This window comes from Stylophora pistillata, chromosome 5 (assembly GCF_964205215.1).
Source record: "Stylophora pistillata chromosome 5, jaStyPist1.2, whole genome shotgun sequence".
NCBI lineage: Eukaryota > Metazoa > Cnidaria > Anthozoa > Scleractinia > Pocilloporidae > Stylophora > Stylophora pistillata.
The window spans coordinates 29,085,066-29,108,756 of record NC_142523.1 but is presented as its reverse complement, the minus strand read 5'-3'; the positions used below and the strand labels follow the sequence as shown (position 1 = coordinate 29,108,756).

Genomic DNA, 23,691 nt, shown 5'->3' with positions numbered 1-23,691 from the left:
TTCCGTCACATATTCATCAAGTTCGTTTACTTTCATTAAGTTCGTTTGTTTCTACGCTCAATTTTTTCATGGGTATTCCGTTATGTTTTCTTGAATAATTTCTCTTTGTTTGTAGATCCGTATAAGTTCTTCAGTTTTATCGTCGAACCGTGTTCAGCCATCGCTTTTAGCTTTTGTGCCGTCTCAAGTTAGCATTTCGCCGGAATCTCGTACAAAGTTTGTAAACGTCTCCATTGTGCACTATTTCGTTTTCTAGTTTGTCAATTTCTTTCTGTATAATTATAGTAAGTAGCTGTTTGTAATTTTATTTTAGCAAACGCTTCGCTTCGTTTTATTGTATGTTATATTAAAGAGCGTGTATCCGTTGGACAAGTGCGAGTGTTTTGGCCGTCACATAGCCGTTAGCTCATACAAATTGTTTCAGCCTTGAGTTTTAGCTCTTGATTCAACAAAAAAGACAAGAAACTTACCTCAGTTCTCGAAAAGCTGCAAGAGATGCACGCACTGATTGATGAGATGAATCGAACGATTCAACTTGAAATAAATATTTGCTCACTGATTCTCGATATATGCGAAATTTCAAATTTTCATTTATCAATGCAAAGTAATATTTCTCGTCTCTTTTCACACAACTACTCCACAAAACTGAGAGCAATACAATAAAAGCAATTTGCTTTACTCTGGGTGGTTTTCAGTTTAACATTAAAATACAGTTGACTATCTCTAAGACGAATTCTGCTGGTAGAAAGATGGCACGCTCAGAGGAGAGTCGAGAAAACGCAACAACGACTGAGGTAACACAACGATGTCGATTTACTTTAATTACATGCTGTTTAAAATGTTTTTCAAAGCGGGAACTAAGGTAATGATGGAAAACTAGCTTGGGCAAAACTTTCAAATGAACATTTGGTTTCAAAACAAGGCACCTGTGGATTTTTGTAAGGGGGAAATATCAGAGCGTATCCTTTTAGATAAAGCCGCACGAGTCGCTGCAGAAACTCAAATGTTACTTAACGATCCGCACACGTAGGCAGGTCTCAAAGAACCTATGATAAAACAATTATTAATGAAAGAACGACAATTAACCGATGAATTGAGACAATTACCCGCTGGCGTAGGACCTGAGGCGAGTGATGGGGAACAGGGAAGTTTGGTAGATTCTGTGCAAGAGAATCTGATTAAAAAATTGATTCGTTCTGTCAAAACCACCAAAGATCCTGTGGTAGTAATATAGGAATTGTTCACACCTTCAACTACGAATAAAAAGAAAAAGAAGATTAAAAAAGAGGTGATCACACCCAAGAAATTATTTTCTACACCGGGAACCAGCTTAAATAAACCAATCACCGTTCCGTTTTCCTTTCAAAGTCTTAAAGACCTACCTTCGACACCCATTCTTCCGGGGAAACGATTTTTACCTTCTACCCCTCTATCTGCACCTAAGAGTAACTTGCCGGGGAGCTATAGTTCCTATAAAGTCTCACCAAAAGTGAAAAAGAGTAGGAACGAGGTAGTCTGGGATCCGTGGGCTCCAAGAGGTTGGGATCCAATAAAAGCTGTAAAACATGCGAATTCAAATCGAGTACGCCGAAAGACAAAGACAAAGGCAAGGGCAAAGGGAAGGGGAAAGGGAAGGGGATGAAGTAGAAGACAGACGGGAGGAAAAGTCGATCTTCAAAAACGGATTAATAAACCGGGCATAGAATTTCATTGGCCGGGATATCAGTATATGGGGCCTGGTACCAAATTGGCCATGCGATTTAAACGCGGGGATCCGGGCATTAGTCGTCTCGATAAGTTAGCCCAACAGCACGACGTCGATTATAGTAAATCTAGAAATCTAGCAGATAAGCACATTGCAGATCGTAAAATGATTGCCGGTATTACTAGATTTCCCGGCAGGAAAACAATGACCGAGCGAATCGTGCGCCGCATCATGCAAGCTAAAGTAAAAGCTGGTTTGTAAGGATCAAAAGGAATAAAGTGATTGGAAAAGGTATTATTTGATAGTGTCTTTATTCGAGTGTGTATGTGTGGTTACGATGGAAGACTTTGATTTGACCCTACCGAGTAACGATGGAAGTATCAAGTAATTCCCAAAAAATACTACTAATTCCTGGAAAAATCAGCTCAAATCACGCATCGATTTACAGGGACAATGGGAAGTGGGATTATCTAGCATATCGTTACCTCACGAAACAGTGCACAAGAACCTTTGGGGGCAATATTTGAAAGGATTAAATGACGGTAATGTTCTTCTCACCACAAGTCGCTTGCAAGTAAATACGTAAAACGCTTTGAACAAAGTCACGTTTTCTATCACCTATGGTGACATCAAAGGGTACACGTTAGACACCCCCTACGATCTCTTGGAGGCAATCTTACAAGAAGAATATTTAAAATTTATATTGAGTATGGGAGCCGTGTGGGGGGAGTCATTTTTGTAATAATAAAACGGTTCAATTCGACGTCATTTGTAACCGAGAGAAAGGAACCGTTACAGTGTCTGGTAAACCACATATATCCGGGACATATAAGAGATTCCCGTATCCGTGACGACGTCTTTTTCGAGTTACCCAATGTCACTCGTCCTGGTCCTATTCTTTCTTTGAAAAAACACGGTACACGATGGAGCTACGATAGAACTCTCGACAATCTTAATCTCACCTATTATTGGTACCACATTCCCTAGAAAGATCACAGTAAAAGCGTCGTACAAAAGATTTTACTGAGTGATATCAACTGGACATTTAAATACTAGCACTTCGTTACCGCACGATTCGCTATTGTTACCTTATCTGAAAGGATTAAAAGACAGCTCCTTATTGATGAAATCGTATCGCGAAGTGCAAGAAAAAAAGACCACAAAGATATTATGACAGATGTGACGTATGGAGATATAGAGGATATGTTGTAGTTCAATTTTATCCTTGGTTCAAATTTTATTTTCCTTCGTTCTCGGTCATGTTAATGTATGATAATGAGTTTGAAACAAAGGAAAATAAAATTTAAACCAAGGATAAAATTGAACTACAACAGATACGCCCATGAACACGGCGTACGATTTTCTAAAAATCATATTTGACAGAGAATACGAGCTATTTTTAAACAGACTCACACAGGGCTATTCCTTAGTACATAATCCAGGGAAAAAATAGCTTTAATGGGATGTGATATTCAACGAACAGGATGGAACGATCACGGTGATTGCTGAGAAGGTAGACGAGAGTTCATTTCCGTCGCGGTTGGATTTTATATTACATTGTCATTTTGCCCTAATGAAAGATATGTGCGAACTTTTTGGTTGGACGAAGTGTGCGAATTACCAGAGTACCATTGTCGCTAAACACGGCCCTAATCTCGTGATGAAGAGACGCGACACCAAATTTGTCGAAGATTGTACCGATTCTCAACATTATGGTTATAGATGCGGTTATTGAAATCCGCGTTTAAAGGGGGTGAGAATATCTCGATAGATTCTATCGTGTTTTTTCTCGACGAGTTTACCAACACGTTCACGAATCTGAAAAAAAGTACCTAGAAACATGACATGGCACCACACACGCTTTACCTCTATTCCAGTTTACGGGTGATCAAACGACCGATCTGTTACGCAATTTTCAGTATACACCTCTGTTGAAAGGGAGTTATTACTACGAACCGAAACACGTTCATTACATTGCCTTGCGTAATCAACGCATCGACGAGGTGGAAACGCAAATCAGTGAATCGGAGAATAATAATCTAGCCCAATTTAGTAGCGATGGGGCGAGCATTTTGACATTACATTTCGAAGAGTACCATAGATAAAGGAGTTCTTTCGGATGGAATTCATTTTGAACGTAAATACGAGATAAGTAACTTTTACTTGACGTTACCGAGTATCGATGGAAGTACCAAGTACTTTCCTGGAAACACAAACAATTCTTTGAAAAATCGACTTAACAAGCGCTTGGATTTGGATGGACGATGGGAGGTTGGGATTTCCAGCATTTCGTTACCCCACGAATCGATATTGATTTCTTATCTAAAAGGATTAAAAGACACGGACTTATTGCTGAAATCGTATCGAACGGTCTATAAAAAGTCTACAAGACAACAAATAAACATTGAAACGGATGTGACTTATGGAGATATCATGAACAATACGAGAATGGAAACGGTCTTTGATTTTGTGAAAATGATGTTTGAAAGAGAACACGAACTATTTTTAGATGATCTCGCGGATGATCATTCGTTAATAAATTTACCGGGGAAAGAACAAATACACTTTGATATGCTTTTCAACGAGGATGCGGGTACTATGTTTGTAACCTCTGAAAAAGTAGATGCGAGTAGATTTGAGTCGCAGCTACATTTTATGGTGTATGTGACGTTCTAAATAAGGTTAGATATCTGTCAACTCTTCGGATGGGTCCAGGGTAACACATACAAAGGGACTCCCGCGCAAAAGCCGGGGTCTAATCTCGTGTCTTAAATACGCGGGACAGAGTTTTCAAAAACTCGTTCAGATTCTAACTATGATGTGTTTAGATACGGATTGGCAAAGAGGACGTTCAAAGGAAAGGATGATATCGCCGTCGATTCTATCGTGTTTTATCTTAACGAATATAGTTTTAAATTCATCACTTTTAAAGAAAGTACCTATAAAAATGGTATGGCACCTCGCACCCTTTATCTCTATTCCAGTTTATGCACACCGGTCATCATGGGTGATCAGACCACCGATCTTTTACGCAATTTTCAGTATACACTTCTGTTGAAAGGGAGTTATTACTACGAACCGAAACACGTTCATTACATAGCCTTGCGCAATCAACACATCGACGAGGTGGAAACGCAACTCAGCGAATCGGAGTGTAACAATCTAGCCCAATTTACAAAGGATGGAGCTAGCATCGTCACGTTGCATTTTAGGAGGGTTAAATAAACCTACATGAGTTTATTCCAAACAGCCACATCATGGTGGGAGTTACGAGAGGTATCTCATCGGGGGGTAGGAGGGAGAGGAGGTGTAACGTACAGGGTGGCAACAACAACCCAGCAAGTCTACGAAACGAAGAAAGCCCCCTCTATTTAGTATAAGACGAAAAGCTCAAAAGAAGCAACAAGGAAGAGGTATCGAGTCCTTGAAAGGTAAATTCAGGGTGAATGCCATACCCAAAGGTGTCAAGATGTTGTATAACATTGTAAAAGGAAAACCGGTCTCGCCACGAATCAAACGCATAGAAGACGGTTATGTCAAGAGATATGCAAACTATCGTAAGAGTGGGGGACGCATGACTAAACTCCAATGGGCAAAAGCTAATCACGCAATAGTACGACCAGACCCTTGTTGTATCATGTAAAAAAACTTTTCTTTCAAAATTTTCATCACATGCGAAATAAAGATTGAAAAACTAAAATGTTTGCTAACTCTAAATCGTCTTGTTCTGGTCTTTTGTATCCGTAAGGAAACGATCTAAATGTCTCGCTGTCCATGACTCGCTTATCAAAACACGAGTCGATACGATTTGATTTGTGTTTCCGTTCTTATCTTTTTCTTGACGGAGTTGCGGACAAAATGCAGGGCGTTGATGATATCCGTTTTTCTCGGGAAGGGGGTGAAGTATTTCGTCCAGGATGTTTTGCTTCATCACTTCGTAATTGAGTTGCGCCATACGGCGAACGTTTAAAGAAAACCCTTTGACTTTTACGCACGATTTTACTTTAGCTGTTACGTATCCGTAATTCTTCGCTCCCGCCGAAATGAATTCTACGATATAATCGTCCTCGTCCAGTTCATTGCTCATATCCCCCAAATAATCACCCAAGGCAGCTTCTGTCTCTCCCGGTTTCCAGGTGTACACCACCGAATCGGTATCGTAATACAAGACACGATCAGATTTCCAACGATTCGTAGAGTTTAAGGCGTGCCTGACACGTGGTGAAGGCGGCAATAAAGACATTTGTAGCGCGACCATTGATGAGATCTTCCTCTTCTCTTTTCGTCAGTACTTCCACGAGTTCGGGGGAAAGGATTCTGATATCTTGTATGTGTTCCAGCGGATCGTCGATGAGATTTAAAAGGGATGCGGGTTGAGTGAATTGGTAGGTTTCTGCTTTATTACAATTTTGACCAGTGTATGCCTTCTTCCATTTCTATAAAATGCCTTTTAGATAGCTAAACACTTGCCAAGAGGTGATGCTGGCGACCGAAGTGGCCCAGCGAAGGCCAAAATGTCCCGCTGATTAAAGGAGATTCCGAGGGTACTTTCCCCTATCTTTTCGGAAGACAAAAAATCCGTCGTGCTCTCAGGGCGAGCTTGTAGAGAAAGGATGAATGGCCTTATCTCAAAATACCTTGAGGAAGATAAAAAGGCTCTTAAAAGGTAGGCTTTTCTCGTCAAAAGACGTCAACGCCATGCTAAATTCAATTTTGGTGACGGCGGCAAACGGGAAACCTCAAACTGCTAGCAGCCGTTTGCCGTTTGCAGAAAACGCGATGCTAAAGGTCCCTAATGTCACTCGTCCTGGTCCTAATCTTTCTTGACAAAACGCGGTACACGATGGAGCTACGATATAACTCTCGACAATCTTAATCTCACCTATTATTGGTACGGCATTCCCTAGAAAGATCATAGTAAAAGCGTCGTACAAAAGTTTTTACTGAGTGATATCAACTGACCGTTTAAATACATCGCGCACCATGCACCAACCGCTTCGCCCAATGCACGCAAAATTTACGTGTATTCCTCGTTGTGTGCCCCCGCGATCATGGGTGATCAAACCACCGACCTGTTACGCCAGATACCTTACGAAGAAAGAATCCAAGGGAATCATTATTTCGAGCCGAGACACATCCATTACATTCCCTTACGAAATAATCATTTCGACGTCATCGAAACGCAATTGAGCGAGTCGACGAATAACAATCTTGCTGTGTTGCCTGGAAAAGCCTCAGCATATTGACATTGCATTTTAGAGGTAATATATCAAAAACGAGTGCGAGCGTTTCATCAGGGGTTCAAAACACCGAGAAACAGATGAAAGCACGAGACCGCAGGCCGAGTGCCTTTTTTTTAAATTAGAATATCCATTTTCATCAACCCATAGTACGCGTTGGTATCTTGATTTTCTGGTTCTAAGTAGATGGTGGGATGTCCGACGGGGTATTCGCCGTATTTATTGACCCATGGGTACTCGGAAGTCACATCTACGTATCGAATCTGCTCTCTCTGGGTGGGGTCCACGCGATGGTAGAGAGTCGTCGCCCCAGTCCTTCCGCCAAAGAAAGCATTCTGCGGATTGATGGGTGTGGTCAAGGAGAGAGACTGGACAAAGTCATTAATATCTTGACGTTGTTTTTCATCTTCTCCCATCGACACTACCACATTTCTACCACCGTATATCCTAACTGACGCAATTTGGTAATTTTCTGGGTGGTCTGTCGTTGGCATGCTTCTACGGTAAGACCCGAAGTAGAAAATAGGATTTGATTTCTTTTCGGGTAACAGCCTCGGCAACCATGAAAGAGACAAGCGTGAAATTCGTAGGTGGAACAGGTTTGAGCATCGTATCCATCCACGCGATAAACGGTGGGACCATGAGGAATGCTGTGTTCACCGCCGTTTCGCGCATGCTGGAGTCTCGTACCCAGTTCCCGCTCGGTCCAGAGTAACCACTCTAAGGCCAGGTGGGAATGATTGGGCGTGGCGCCTTCTCAGCCGCATTCTGGTTCGATGGCTATGGAATCTGGTACCATCACACATTTTGGCCAGTACCTATTACAGGCTTGAGCGATGGTCACACACTTCTCCATGGGGTCGAATTCTGCTCTGGATTTAAACTCACGAATGAATTTTTTGCAGCCGGCTTTAGGAAGTTTAACATCCGAACGGCAGTAAGCCAGCAGTTCTTCCTTGAGGTGAAACGGTTGAGTTTTTCTTTGTTCTTCTTCGTACCACGCTTCAAATTCTTGTTTTTTCTTTTCACTCATACCATCGGGGTCGAAACGGTTGATTTTTTTTTTGTTCTTCCTCGTACCACGCTTCAAATTCTTGCTTTTTCTTTTCACTCATACCATCGGGGTCGTAGAATTCGGCTGCAGGAAGCAGGCATGCATACGTAATTCTGATATTCTGATGTTCTGGCGTGTGAAATTTGTGAGGGAAGAATCCTTTTTTTAGTTCGGGGATACCAAAGGTACTCTTCATTACATTTCCTTTTTCCCTTGTAACAAAAACAACACTCTATTTAATTACATGCATTTCTTCATGTATTTTTTATACGAGTCCGTATGGTTCTCGTAACTATAAAATTGAATGGATAAATTTACTCTAGTGCGATGATAATGACACTCTTCTAATAAGGTGTTAAATACGACTGACAATTTACATTTTTCCGATTCATTTCAGGCATTCACACCTGACATGTCATGAAATTCGTGGTGACATTCGTGACACGAATAGGAACCTTTACAGGGTGCATTCCATGTCTCCTGACTAAAAAAGTCCCTGATTTTTTAACGAACGATAGGTGTGTCTAGACATCCGAGTACTAGCTGACGAAACACGTATGCTAAATGCTTGATTTCACGCTTCTGCGATTCGATGACATCTAATTATCTAAGGGTGTCTTTAAATTCAAAACATTCGATTCTCTAAAGCAACAAAAGAAGATGTCATTCTTCTATTCTATACAAAAAGATTTCTATACAATACAACGCACACTTACCTTGTTCTCGGCCATGTCTTTCTTTTCCGCTGCGACCAAACTTTTTGCTTCTTCTAGTTCGACTGCTTTGCTTTTACTTCTGCAATACGATTCGAAAAAGCTGCTAGCTATATAGCAGAAAAGACAATAGAAATCCCATCACGTTACATTCAACTATTTTAAAATACCTTAGGAGCACTGATTTCAAGAAGTAATTTCTTAGAGATCGATTCCCAGATAAAAATTAGCGATAAAAAAAAGCACGACGTTTCGACCTCTCCGAGGTCATTTTCAAGGGAGTAAAAGTGTTCTAAATTAGCATAAAAATGTAGAAAACGTTGAAATGGGTAAAAATGTGGCGAACACTAAAATGTGACAAAGTATGTAAGATAAAATATTTATGAGACAAAAGCAATGGAATAATAATGACAAGAACTACTCTAAACAAATAATTTGGTGCGAATTGAATCGCACTGTTTGTTTACTGTTGCCAGTTTGAGTTCTTTGATAAAAAACATTTCAACAGTCCGATTCGTTCTTAAGACACTTTCTTAAGATTCTAAAACTTTGTGCGATGGAGCCAAACCAACACTAAACAAACAATGCGATTTAATTCGAGGTTGAAACGCCGTGCTTTTTTAATTGCCAAATTTTATCTCGAAACACTGGTTTCTCATTCCAAATTGCTCGTTAGTACTTCTCAAGACATTAAAAAACCGTCACATATATAGCCGTGATCGTGAAGATACGTATTGTGAAATGTGAAAATCAAATTGGCCTTTTCATACAGAGTCCCGCGTAAATCTTCTCCCATCTAGCTGGTTCACTTTTCCATAGGAAAATTTATTAGGGAAGTATTCCGAGTCCTTTAGCGGATAGCTTTATAATTCCTATCAACACCAAGCTGTACAATGTATTAAAATAGTGAAATTATGAAAGACACTATCGCATCCGTAGAAAAAAAGAATTTTTTCCAATTCGGAATTCCACCAAAACAATCTATATGATTATATTCCCCTGTTGTTTAACCTGTGGCAAAATTCTAGAAATAATAAAATTTTGTGTGTTTCTCTTATGTACGTGTGTTATCCCTATGCACATTTGGCTTTCGATGATATTTCTGGTCCCGGTTGTTCTGAGGCAGGATAACGCTATCCACTGGATAAAACTCTATCGGTAATAGCACAGTACGTTTTGCCATCACCTACCCGCCAGATAGCAGTACATCCGCCTTTATACAACTGGACCCTGTTGAAGTCCTAAATGTAATAACTTTCCTAAATGAAATAAAGTCCTAAATGTAATAACATTTGGTCCTAAATGTAATAAGCCTCCAATGCAATAGTTTAACTGCGCATGTGCATCCACATTGAGGTGCTAAAGTGATAACTGTTGCATCAAGGAATCCTCTGACCAAAATTTATGGCGTACTGCGGGCCCGCTCGCTAATTTTAATCAGCGCTTTTTATCTGCTAGAGACGTAGGCCGAGAAGCACTGGCTACAAACCTTCATACTGATGTGCTTTTGGCATCAAATTGACAGATGTCAAAAGAATAGAACCCTGATCACTCCGGCCATCTTGACTGAACAGGCTTGGTCAAGAGATTCTATATTATTTTGGCTTAGTCAATGAAGGATTTATTATAAAACAAAAAGACTTCGCTTTAACAAGAATCAAGAATGACTCTTATTTGGAGAGTCGAGAAAGAGAAACCAGCGGTGTTTGTAGCAGAATAATACCAAGAGGGTCGTTTAAGATTTTCTTTGTTTCGACTGTCTTCGTCGCAGACGACATTGTCCAAAAGTTGCAAACAACCACACAAGCGAGTAAGTCATTAGGGCAGAGGGGTATTTAGTTAGCTAAAAACAGAATGGTAAAGTATTTGAATAAGCTTTGCGTTTCAAAAGTCTCCAGTTTTTGTTTTCCCCACTTTTAAGAATGGCTGCCTGTAAGGATCGAGAATCGTCCGTTAGCGACCATTTTGGTGAATTGCTCATATTTTGCTCAACGATACCCTTTGGTAAACTGTTTTCAAAAATCAAGTTTAAAAGTTCCGACGAGCGTTAATTTTTCAGAAATTTGCGAAAATTTGATAACGCGGTTTAAGTGCGGTTTTCCGCTTGACAAATTGTCCAAAATTCACTACAAAACTCAAGCTCCGTTGAAGGCTTAAAATGAATTCAGTTAACACCAAACCTCACACGTTTTAAGAAAAAGTCTTCCCATTCATTTGTGTTATGTTAATTTTTTCCGTACACAGCTATATTGTGATTTTTTTTTGTCTCTTAAGGAACACCCTCAAAAAGTGCTGTACATGGGGCGAAAAATAGGTAAAATTTAACGCGACGAAAGTATACCTGGTACATAATTTTTTTAATTTTTAACTTGATATTCGTAATAAAATGTCATTATTCAATACCTCAGTAAAATTTGAGGCTTTGAATCGGAACGCTTCCTTTTGAAAATACCACAAATGTTTGTGTCATGAGCGAGCAAAGATGTATGTTGTGTAAACAAACGCTAATCTAATTATTCCCTGCCAGGTAGAAAAAGGTTTTGAAATCAACTTTAATTTTGGAAATTTTTAGCTGTTATGCCACAAGATATTAGGTGAAAGGGAAATAATACATTCAGAGTTGCGTGAGAGTAGAGAGAAAATAAAATCAGTGTCGAAATTGTACATACGGTTGTTACATCGATCACCATTATGCAAATTACTACCTCAGCTGGAGGAAAACTATGATATCTCTTGCTCAGTTTGTTGAATGACTCTTTTAACCATTTTGGTGAATTTCTCATATTTCTCCCAAAGAAATCTTTCAGCAAACCCTTTTCAAAAATCATCTTCCAGCGATTCTTAACTTTTCTTAAATTTACGAAAATCTGAAAACGCGGTTTCAGGTTACCTGAGTTCAGGCTCCGCATGTCGCACAGTCCAAAATTAACTGCGAAAACCAAGCTCCACTCAAGGCTTGAAATGAAATCGATCAACACCAAACCTCACACGTTGTCAAGAAATCTATTCTTATTTAATTCTGGTGGGTAATTTTTTTCGGGCACATCGATTTTGGGATTACCTAAGCCCTTGAAAGAACATCCTTACACACCACGCAAAATGGCGTTGAAAAACGGGTGATATTTCGCGCGAAAAAAATGTAGCTGCTACCTGACACTTTGGATTTTTAACAATCTATTCGTCAAACATTGCTATTTCCATTCACTTTGCAATTTTTGATGCTCTGAATCGCATTGCTTCCTTTCGAAAATGTCAGAAGTGTTCGTGACCTGTGCGAGCAAAATGATGCAAAGTGTGTAAACAAATAACTAGGTAATTTAACCATATTGAGTTTTTAAATATCCAAATTAAATTCGGTCTCCGTTGTAGTGACTTATAGTTTGTAAAATGTAAAGAGAAAGGTCAAAAATTTTGCAAGATGTTTGATAAGGTTCTCCAAAACATTTTTGGACTGAAAAATCTGCAAGTGAAGTACACATTACATTACCACCTTCTCACATTCAAATAATGCAAAAGATACATTCGAAAGAAGCTACTTAAGACTTGATTCCACACTAATAATCTAAATACTTTTTATATTTTACAATGGGAACTCATTTTCTGTAAGTATAAATACGAAGAAAGGCGCCTTATGACCTTCAAAGTAATTTAATACAAGAGAACAGATCGTATTCTCCTGGTAATTATTAATATCACGCAACGTAACGTAATTGGAAACGTAAAAGGGGTTCTTGAACATACGCGCGTTAAAACCTCAACTGAAAGGACGACGTCATTAAATTAGAGAAAGATATCCCGCATTAAAACATGAGCGGATAGAAATGTAGGTTGAATACTCCCGCATCCGTCAGTTTGCATATTTTGGCCACCAGATGAGTAAACTTCATTACTGACGTGAAGACCAGAAAAGAAAAGTGAGGGTCAATACTGGCATGATTAAAAGAAAAACAAAACAAAACGCAACAACCTCTGATCAGGCCTACGTGCATTTTTAAAAAATAAGATAACCACTAACTGACGATTAGGAACGATACGCCGTTCATTCGTTTCTTCCTCACTTTCCTATTCTGCTAAACAAAAGAGAAAGTCAGGATCATGATGACTTTTGGCAAGTACATTTGCTGACAATCTCTTTCAGTAGAGCCAAGTACGGGGCCTTTTTACGAATGGGCTTTGATGGTATATTGAGGCCAAGATCTTCACACATGTGCTGCAACATGGGTAGCCTCAAGATTTTCAAAGGGTCCTTTAGCGCCATTTCACAAAGATCGTACTGATCGTTGATCAGGGGATGGTCAAGTTGTATTGACGTGACAGTCTCCTTTGCCTCGCTAAAATTACTCTCCTCCTGAGCTGCTCGGATATCAGCGTCATCAGCATCTCATTGGCGTACTAACGCACTCTGTCTTGAGAAGAAAGAGGTGATCTGGGTAGTTGTGAGGAATTCCGATGACCCGAAAAGTCGTGCACCATCGGTGCCCCGGGCACGCCGGATATCTCGAGCAACTACCTCAGCGTCAAGCTTGTGGTCTGTCGTCTGCCCTATTCGAAATTCAGACAGAAGGTACGACTTTTGTTTTTCGTTGAATCTGTAAGCCTTCTTTATTACTCTGAGAGCCCAGCCTTCTTTCAGAGAAACAAGAGAATCTTCCTTTCCCACAGCATACTGGGTATACTGACGTACTATCCTTTGCCCTTTGTAGTAAGTCTGAGATTGAAATGTAAAGGTGTTATCGTGTGGTTATCAGACCTTGAGTGAAGCTTTTGTTTTCTTCAGTCTTTGGTATATTTATGACAGCCCATTTAGGGTCTCATGTGGTGCGTGTTTGCTGGGATCGGACGTCGGTTATGATAAATAGAAATAATTCGCATTGGTACACTGAAATGCTTGTACAGAATGCTGTTCTCCCCCTGCATTCTCAGGAATTATTGATCAATATATACATATTATCTCTACACATATGGGAAAAAACCATTGAATTCTTTAAGAGACATTCAATAAACTGAGCAAGAGATATAGTTTTCCTACCGCCGAGGTCGTAATTTGCATAATGGTGATCGATGTAACAACCGTATGTACATTTTCGACCCTGATTTTATTTTCTCTTTGCTCTCACGCAGCTCTGAATGTATGATTTCCCTTTTTCCTAATATCTTGTGGCATACCAGCCAAAATTTCCAAAATTAAAGTTGATTTCAAAACCTTTTTCTACCTGGCAGGGAATAATTAGATTAGCGTTTGTTTGCACAACACATATCTTCTACTCGCTCAGGACACAAATATTCGTAGTATTTCCAAAAGGAGGCGTTCCGATTCAAAGCACCAAATTTTACTCAGGTATTGAATAAGGACATTTTATTACGAATATCTAGTTAAAAAGTTAAAAAATTTTGTACCAGGTATACTTTTATCGCATTAAATCTTGCCTATTTTTCGCCCCATGTACAGCACTTTTTGAGGGAGTTGCTTAAGGGACAAGAAAAAAGTCACAACATAGCTGTGTACGGAAAAATTAACATAACACAAATGAATGGGAAGACTTTTTCTTAACACATGTAAAGTTTGGTGCAAACTGAATTCATTTTAAGCCTTCAACAGAGCTTGGGTTTTGCAGTGAATTTTGGACAATTTGCAAGGCGGAAAACCGCACTTAAACCGCGTTTTCAAATTTTCGCAAATTTCTGAAAAATTAACACTCGTCGGAACGTTTAAACTTGATTTTTGAAAACAGTTTACCAAAGGGTATCGTTGGGCAAAATATGAGCAATTTACCAAAATGGTCGCTGACGGACGATTCTCGATCCTAACAGGCAGCCATTTGTAATAGCTCATAGATGGCTGAAAATAACCATTTTGGTGTTTCTTTTACAGATGTTTCATTTTTGTTACTAGGTAGCTTTAATTTTGCAGTGACAACAGAACAACAACAACAAAAATACCTTACGTGACCAATCCCACTTCCCTTCGGGATTGCGTCGGGATTACTTCGGGATTAAACGCAAACAGTACCACTCGAAAGAACTTTACGCTTCGTATGGAGGAGTCAATCAATACCCCAACCCTCCAATATTTCACAAACTTACTTTTCTTATCGAACGATTCCTCTTCTTTACAGACGGTCTGTATAGCTTGCAGCTCCTCGTTCACATCTGTCGTTCCTCTAAGTCTTACAAGATCTTCCCTTGCATCTTTACAGGCACCCCTGCTGACAAGCCAACTGGGACTTTCTGGAAGCCACAGACAACCCAAGAACATGATGGCTGACGGGACTGCAGCTAAACCAAACATGAATCTACCGAAAGGAAATATGACTTAAGACGACTTGTTGTGTTTTTTTTCTTTCCTTTTAATACGTCTTAGAGATGGTTAGGAGGTCTTAGGTCAACATTTTTTTCATCAGGAACTCATCAGCAATAGTGAGATTATTTTGTGATCGTTAGAAGGGTGAAATCTGACTCAAAATCCTGAGTACTGCCTGAGTTTATCCCGGGCAAGTATCGAAATAAGAACCGACCACATGCTGGTACCCAAGCCTTGACAGGGTCATTGTGTTATGTTTTAGTCGCAGAATCCTTTACTCGCACAATGCCTCTGTACGCAGATCCTACCGTGCAACTGTAACTGAAATGTTTGCTTGGCTGTGAAAGCTCTGGGCACGGGACTAGCGCCTTCGACCACTAGGCGTTTTTCAAAGGCCCCGATGAGCCACAGTGAGTAGTTTGAGTGATATATTTGGAAACATTCTGTGTTGTTGTCATTGTTGTGTTTTTTTTGTTTCTGACTGTTTTATTTTAAATTTTTTTTCTATCTATGATATTGTATATTTTGTCAACTATTGGTGGATGGATGTAAGTAAAACATTAACTTGAGGACCTTACTATTCCTTTCCATGGCTAATAATATTTGCTAGACAAAAGAAATTATTCTGTATCTCTTTACCTCCATCCTGTCTTTTTGTAAGGGCTAGAGATGCCATCAATAATGGCAGCGACAAGTTCAGCTCCCGCCAAAAAGAGAGAGTAGACGGTGACTAGACGGCCTCTTATACACCATGGCGCAATTTCAGAAATATACACTGGGGCCGTAATAGACACCCCTCCTACAAACAATTAAAGAAAATACATTTATTTTCACCCGTTATCAATACAAGCCCAAATTGCTTCAATTTTTTTCTTCTTAGTTTTCGAGTGGGAGTTTTATAAAAAAAAATTATTTGAACTTATTCCAATGCAAAAACGGGACACTGGGTTACACAACCCTTCACTCCCCAGAATAGGGGTGACGCACAGTTAATTTCTCTTGGGAGTATCTCTACTGAATCACATATTAGGGTCGAGAGAATGGTTGGATGGAGCACGATGTTTTACTAGGAGGTTTTAGTATGAAAGGAAACTTTACCCACTCTCTCTCCCCATTCTCTGGTCTGTTAGACAAGTAATTTATGTATTTAAACTTGGCTTAAACGCGTTATCCGCCGCCTTCTCTACTAGGTTTTCTTCTGTCCTAACCACGTGCAATCCTCAAATGATTGTGAGATGCTTATCATCTTCTGCTGCTTTCCGTAGTTTTATGGCAAGAACTAAAAACATAATGTACTGGTGGCTATAAGCCAGAAATCACAAAAGGAAAGAACTCAACTGCCTATCGAGTGCGAATGTCGAACTGCTAGGATATTTCGAAGAAAACAAAAGTAGCACCGAGTAACATCGGGTCAAAATTGGGTCAAGGTCAGAATTATATTGTTACACTCACTCACTCATCTCAAAAACGTATGTGGCTGATCCTAGGCTTTTATAGATTATGCTAGTAAAAGTAGCATATTATGCTAGTAGCATTGCTTTTTTTTGGCGAGATTATGCTAAAATTATGCTCTTTATTCCGAATTATGCCCCTTTTTTTAAAAGTATGCTCTTTGAAAAAATGGCAAACAAGTCCAAAAAATACATTTTTTAAAGTGTATATGACACGAAATTTTTTTTTTCGTTGATAGCTAGTTCCATGTGTATAATAAACGGTTTGAGAGTTTAAAATGAATGAAACAATTTTTTTGGTCGATTTTTAGCGCCCGAAACACGCTAAATTTATGTGTAAAATTGTTCCCGGAGACTGGGCCGAGAATTGGGACTCGTGACGTCAGGTTGTTTGATCCTATGATTGGCAAGGTCAACAACTTTCAGTGTTTTCCTTGTAACACGCTGTGATTACTCGCTCAATTCTATCGTTTCACGCTTCGAAATGTCCAGCGATTCCGAGAGTATTGAGTCGTCTGACTCTATAGAAAGTATGGATTGTGGAATAAGCGACAGTTCTGAAGAGGAATGGGGAGTTATCACTGGTGTGATAGCTCCATATCAAGATGAGCCGCTCGCGGACGAGAACGACGAAGAAACAGGCGTTTCGAGCGAACAAACCGATGTTGATGGACTTACCCCGTCAACTCTGGAGGCTAGATACGAGAGAACTGTAGACGTAGACTCCTGGTTAGTAAAACTGGTCCTTTAAAATTCCTTGTATATATACTTATAGCAAATCTTTGTTAGACAACAATTCATTTTTGCTGTCTTCTTCAGGTGTCGCTGCAAGCAATGTAATACCGGGACGTTAGTTGGTTCCCTGGAGTTTCGATGTTGCAGAGAGGTAACAAATTCATCTGCAAAGATGGTATTTGATGGTTCCATTGAACGGATAAAATGCATCACACAACACGAGGACTACGATGCGATTAGGAACCGCGCAGTTCTTCTCCAAGTGGCTCCCTTGTTGAGAAACCAGGATGGTGGGACTTACCGTCGCCGAGGTGGAGTCAGAAAACGAGTCAGTACATTTTTAGTAAAAACATAAATAAAAACATACAATGTGTAAACTAGCATAATCACTTTGCTGGGCATAAAACATTAAGCTTCAGATAAATCAGGGTAAATTAAGGCACCTCAAGCTATAAAAGTTGACCAAGTTAAGTTAGATTTTGCATTTACTTGGACTTTTATCTGATGCACTGACCTAAGGTAAAACAGGAACTAATAAGATTGCTTGCAAAGTAGCTTGTAGGAAAATGTAAGCTTGAGAAATGCCCTGCAGTTCATTATCAATTCCTAAACATAAATATTTTTTATTTGAATGTGTGTGTCATGGGGAGGTGAAAGGCAGGGTCCTGTAGTAATGTAGAGCATTCTTACACACCTTCCTATATAATTTTCATTGTGCTTTTACTCTAGGTTCATTAGAGCTGTTGCATACCGATGGACCACAAGGTGGCTTTGTGGCTACATGGGCTGGGATAACAGAAGACCACTACCAGCCTGTGTTTACCATAATATCAGAACTAAATACCAGTCACAAAAATTAATACCAGAGGTTTTGCTGCTGCTCATGACAGAGACTAGCATAGTACACGTAATCAAACCTATGACATGATTGTTCTACACTGATTGTCTCGGTAAACAACAATTTTCAAATTGATTTTCATGGGTGGTTGTTTCTTGTTCTATTGTTTGGTAATGTATGGACTGTGAACCAGAAACAGCTTAGGTTCTACATGCACACTAGTTTGACTAAATTTAAAATTTCAACTTGTTGTAGGTACAGTGCAAATATTGTAAGTCGATGAGTACAGTGCAATGCAGGCATGGAAAATTTAAAGTAAGAAGGAAAATTGTACCACGCAGAAAACCTTCCTGTGACAAAAGTTTGGTCACTTTATTTTTTGCAACGGCTTTTGTGACTTCGCAATGGTTTTTGTCATATTGAGCAATTGTAAGGTCGTCTTGAAGTGGGTTGACTGCTGCTTGAGGTATTGTCACTGATAGACATCTGTAGTCTCGCCTGCTCTGCTTCTGTAAAATAAATAAATTTATTTAATTATGTTAGTGCATTTTTAGTTTGTTTGTTTAGCATCCTTTTACTATGGAAAAAACATGTAGAAGATATCCTCCGTGGAGACAATCACATTGTGCATTACCATGATGGCAAACTTGTTCCCAAGGTCTATCTTTTCCCCAGTTCTAGTGGGTGGGAAGAAGATAGACCCTGAGGACAAGGTTGCATGACAGTTGGTACGTAGAACATTATGTCATATTTGAACATTGCGCTTCATGAGCTTTGAAGAGTCAAAGCAAACTAACCTGGTGGAAATAGTGACGTTTTCTTCGTTGCCTTTCTTGCCTGGTAAAACTTTACAGCATCCTCTTTATTTACTCTGTCTGGGAACTGCTGGTTGAGGGGTTCTGGTACCCTTGCTGCATACTTCTCATGTACTTTCTTCATTTCTGCCTTTGGCAAGGTGAAGAGAAGATTCTTCAGTGTGTCAACATACCCTGAAAAGATCACAGCCCAATTCATATAAAATGTCGACGTCATTTGAAAAACGTGCAACAGTGTTTTATCAGATATAAGGAAACAAGGTGAAGCAGAGTCCTTTACACAAGATGCTGGTCAATAGTACTTATCATGGTAAAAAGAGTGATCTGACTCTTAACAAAAGAGCATAACATTTCCTACACTTAGTTCAGTGTAGCCACTGTAATTTTAAAATCATAATGGTCAATAATTACCATAGCTAGGTGGAGATGCCACCTCTCTAACAACCTCTTCTCCCAGTTTAAATTTTGGATAAGTCACCCGAATGTATTCTTTTCCATCGCTTGATGTTTGGGTTTCTCTTCTGAGGTTTTCATTAAAATGCAAGCTTGCCAGTATATGCCTAGAAAATTTTACTTTAGATGAGCGAACACATGAAAATCTGAAAATGAGATTGTGTATGATAATGGTTGGAACACAAGGGAAAGAACCAAGGAAAGGAATTAAGGGGATGGGAATGTGATAAATGATAACAAATACTGTTTTGTGTAGTTGCATACATTGTAGACATGTTGCATGATGTCTGGTCAATAGATCATGTGTAACATTTAGCAGTCACATACCCATTCATTTTCAAAAATGACAGTTTTGAGCTAAAAGTGCAATACTAAACACTACTTTGGCCATAAAACTTCCAGGAATACTATATCTGCAGAGTGTAAAAGGAAAAGGATAAAATATTGTTTGCAACATATTTAGGTGGGATTCACTGTAATACAACATATACATAGCTACAAAAAGAACCTAACCAAGAGTAACAAATCAACTTGGGATGCCAGGTGTTTAGGGTGGCATGGAAGCCTTCTAGGCAACTTGTCTGGGCATCTGGTGAGAGTTTTTTTATGTCATTCAGAAGGATCTTTGTCAACAGCAATTTCAATTTGTCATATGCTGCCGTGCCTACCAAAGTATTATTGAACAATTTTAAAATGACACACTACATTGTACATTGTTGAGATTAGAGGATGTAATGTGAGCATGTTGATGATTCACTAAGGTATAGGTTTTAGCAGTTCAGTTTAATTTCAGCACGGCAAAACCGCAATTAGACACGGACATTTTACACATAAATGCTTCCAAAAGAATAGGTTATTTACATCAGAAAAACTTACACATGTTAATGTTTATGATCGGAGATCACGAGAAAACGCTTACCTGTCGCCTTTTGCGATCTGTCAGAACTTCAGGACCTTCTGGTAGAACTGCATGTCTTGTTGGAACAGAGCCCTTGATAAGAACTTTGTTCCGTTTTATCTGCGTCATACCGTCCAGCGAAAATGCCAAGCTGCCCTCGTAACAACTTTGCTCAAAGTGAGCCGAACACAACGAGGCATGTTTGGCAACAGGTTCGCCGAAATCAACTCGGTGCCGCTGCACGAATTTCACCCATTGGGCTCTCACTGTTGGATTTACAGGAAACTGGTGCATCGAAATACCTGGTGTGTAGCTGGTACTCGTACAGCTTCTATTGTTGGGCGCCCCAGCCACACAATAACGTCCACCTTTCCGTACTGGCCTATTCTTTTCCGCCATAGACCACTTTCATAAATGGCTGCCGGATTAATATTCTTTTGTTTAAACTTAAATTTTCCCGAGTGGCCTCGCTTGAGATAATGTATTCTTGTGAATTTTGTACTGAAGAACGAGGCCACCCTGTCAAATTTATATGTATACAAAAGAATTGTAATGCGGCAGCCATTTATGAAAGTGGTCTACTGAGTCAAACAACCTGACGTCACAGGTAAAGTTCACGTGACCTTTTGGCCGCGCGTTCGAGGGGACAAATTTCAAGCCAACTTAGCGCGTAGTTTAAACGAAAACTATGTATTTATAATTATTTTCAACGATTTTTAACTCTCGAACCGTTTGTTATATATATCGAACTAGCAGAAAACAAAAAAAAAATTTCATGTCATATACACTTTAATTAGAAGTCATTGGTCTATAAGAAATTCACAATGGAATTCAAATAAACATGTGGTTCATGTTAACATGCACACTAGTACCAGACTATACATGGCCTACAATACAACTTCCGGTTCCGGTGCACACTAGACCCGGGCTCAGCCCGTTTCAGACGCCGCTCAGTGATTCACAGGGAACTAGGGACTTTAAGCAAACCACGACGGCTACAGCAACGAGAACGTGGAAAAACAATAGAAAAATTGGCAGAACAATAGCCCAGCACGTGCGTTTTAAAACTTTGTACATTTCTTAGCCGTCTTTTACAAAACAACAACGTGAGATCACCAAAATTTGCGTCGTGTGCGAAGCGAAACCGCAGCGGCAAATTATTTTAATTTGCATTTGGAACTCAACGCTACTTTTAGGCGTTATGCTGAGTTTGAGGTCTGGCGCCCTATGAGACGGTAAACACATGTAGCCATTTTCGAAATTCTAACTAAAAGTAGAAACTTATTTTTTAATCGACGTCTTCCGTGGCGTTACCGTACTGACTGCTTAAAGTTCCTACTACAAATGCTACTACTTGAACTAAAACTTCAAAAACTCATTAATAATTCATGAGCTGATTAGCCTATCACACGAGGCAAATCGATCACGTGTATGAACCTTTTTTCGCTGGTATTTCTGAAAAGCCCGGAGAGGGTTTTGATTTCGGTCTCGGGGGAGATCGGGGTACAAACGAAGAAATCACCACGGAATTATTAATGAAAATATGATTACTGTGATCTTTATATAAAGATCTCGTTAATCATAATACCAAATTATTCCCCAAAAGGCAGCATAGAAGAACATTAACCGAAGTAAACAACAAAGTTTATTTTCCTGGTAAATTCTTGCTAGAACAGAAATTCGTTCTTTTACAATTTCCCATTGTTCACAAAATTAATTGTGCAGTTTTCTCAACTTCAACTCTAAATCCTATTTCCTCCAAGTTGGCGTCTATATTTCTTTTGGAACTTTGCCACTCGCCAAAAATTTTCTAAGCCCACCTTGTGGCATACCGAGTAACACAAAACCCTAGAGAGGCACGGTTTTTGAAGCTATTTAATGCATTCATATAACGTTTGGAAAAATCCATAGAGAGGCACGGATCTTTGAAGCTATTTAAAAAGCTGGCAGCACGTGTTTTATCAGGTCTAAAAACACTCGGCTACGCCTCGTGTCTTTAAACTGAACCCGATAAAACACTGCTGCTCGTTTTTTAAATAGAACTTTAAACATCGAATAACGTCACCGAGTGCTCGGGAGTAGAGATGAAGAATGATCCAACTGTAGCATCAAAAATGATTCGATAATTATCAAAATATATACGACTAATGCTAGCATTGCTACTTGGCAGAAATTGTACCAGTTTGCTCAAATTATGCCAAAAATTATGCTGGCATAATCTCTAAAGGCCTAGCTGATCCTCCTAAAGGAGGCTGTAGCCACAAAAATTAAGACATACTATGCCGTAGTTCTAAGGAACACTTGATCAAGGTATCATTTGTCATCGTTCTCTGGGCTCTTAAAGTCTCTCTTAATCTTTTTGATCGTGAGATCGATCTTCATATCTCTCTTAATTTTAATCTTAACCTCTCTTATTAACCTTTTGATCTCGAGACCAATTTTCATATCGCAGAAAACCATTTTCATTTTTTTTACTTACCTATTCCAAGACCGACAATAAGCCTACCAACGAGTAAACCATTTCTCGATGCAGCAATTGCCTCGACCACCGCTCCTATCGTAAACGCTAATGCACAGGCTAAAAGCATTGGTTTTCTCCCAAGTCGTTGATTCAGAAATCCTCCGAGCGAAGCTCCTATGATGGCTGTACCTATTTGCCACGCTTACGATGAGCTCTTGCCAGATTGAGGACAAAAGAAACTCTTCCTTTATAAGGATCATTGCTCCAGAAACGACCGAGAAGTTGTATCCCATCAGAAAACCTCCAACGGCAGCGAAAACAGTGAAAATATACACGCACACTGGAATTCTTGGTTTCGCTTCACTGGAACTTTCCATTAGTGGTTCTTGCTCGGATTTCTTATCAAGTAGTAGTATTTGACTCCATTTTTGTTCTATGACGCTTTGCGTTTGGTCCACCTCTTGAACAATTTAGATAATCATTTGAAATCACGTCTTAGACTCAAACGACTTTTCCGGATTTCAAAACTTGTAAAATTCTATTTCTTAGTATGCCGCAAACATTCGTAACCAGTAGCCGCAGGCACGGCACGGAATATCTCAATATTTCATCGCCGACTCACAAACGGGCCTAACCATTGCTTGCGAAGTGCAGCGTCGCAGCTCAAAGCAGACTATTACAATACGCTCGTCTAAAGCCATGCGTACATACATATACTATAAACTAATTGCGATTTTGAGACGGCAATGCCACATTACATTGACGGCTAGTTGGGTGAAAACATATTCCGTATTGGGTGGAGTCACGAAGCGACGGAGCTCAATACAGAATATATTTTCTCCCAACTTGTCGTCCATATAATGTGGTATCGCCGTCTCAAAATCGCAATTAGTTTTGTATCGCGAACTATCATTTACAAGGGTAATTAAAACTGTAAAATAATCAACCTGCACCTGATCGAAATATCAATTCTTTCTACATGCGAAATGTATCCATGGTAACACTTATTTCCCGCGCACATAACTTT

General features: G+C 39.5%; 2 protein-coding genes and 2 pseudogenes across 7 annotated transcripts in view; 2 read left to right on the top strand and 2 right to left on the bottom strand.

Annotated features, from left to right (window-relative positions):
* LOC148731283 (vascular endothelial growth factor receptor 1-like) overlaps positions 1-23,691 on the top strand; it is a 443,086-nt pseudogene that overhangs the window by 39,311 nt on the left and 380,084 nt on the right. The window lies entirely within an intron of this gene.
* On the bottom strand, positions 5,348-23,110 carry LOC148731303 (proton myo-inositol cotransporter-like). Its single transcript, XM_088760353.1, has 5 exons — positions 22,683-23,110; positions 15,653-15,812; positions 14,797-15,005; positions 8,716-8,822; positions 5,348-8,211 (listed from the first exon to the last, which is right to left on the bottom strand). The coding sequence occupies exons 1-5, from the start codon at positions 22,789-22,791 to the stop codon at positions 8,053-8,055; spliced, it is 744 nt and encodes a 247-aa protein (XP_088616479.1). The 5' UTR covers positions 22,792-23,110; the 3' UTR covers positions 5,348-8,052.
* Positions 16,662-19,407, top strand: LOC148731305 (uncharacterized; annotated as a pseudogene). The gene is made up of 3 exons (XR_016001318.1): positions 16,662-17,193; positions 17,284-17,527; positions 17,929-19,407. The product of XR_016001318.1 is annotated as an uncharacterized LOC148731305 (transcript).
* On the bottom strand, positions 18,385-20,978 carry LOC148731304 (THAP domain-containing protein 2-like). Of its 4 annotated transcripts, XM_088760398.1 has the most exons (5): positions 20,225-20,933; positions 19,633-19,718; positions 19,264-19,412; positions 18,835-19,026; positions 18,385-18,546 (listed from the first exon to the last, which is right to left on the bottom strand). In XM_088760398.1, the coding sequence occupies exons 2-5, from the start codon at positions 19,638-19,640 to the stop codon at positions 18,452-18,454; spliced, it is 444 nt and encodes a 147-aa protein (XP_088616524.1). In that variant the 5' UTR covers positions 19,641-19,718; positions 20,225-20,933; the 3' UTR covers positions 18,385-18,451. The 4 variants fall into 4 exon arrangements, with proteins under 4 accessions (XP_088616524.1, XP_088616527.1, XP_088616525.1 ...); XM_088760401.1 differs by lacking the exons at positions 18,385-18,546; positions 19,264-19,412; positions 19,633-19,718 and having other exon boundaries at positions 18,967-19,026; positions 20,225-20,977; XM_088760399.1 differs by lacking the exons at positions 18,385-18,546; positions 18,835-19,026; positions 19,633-19,718 and having other exon boundaries at positions 19,273-19,412; positions 20,225-20,976.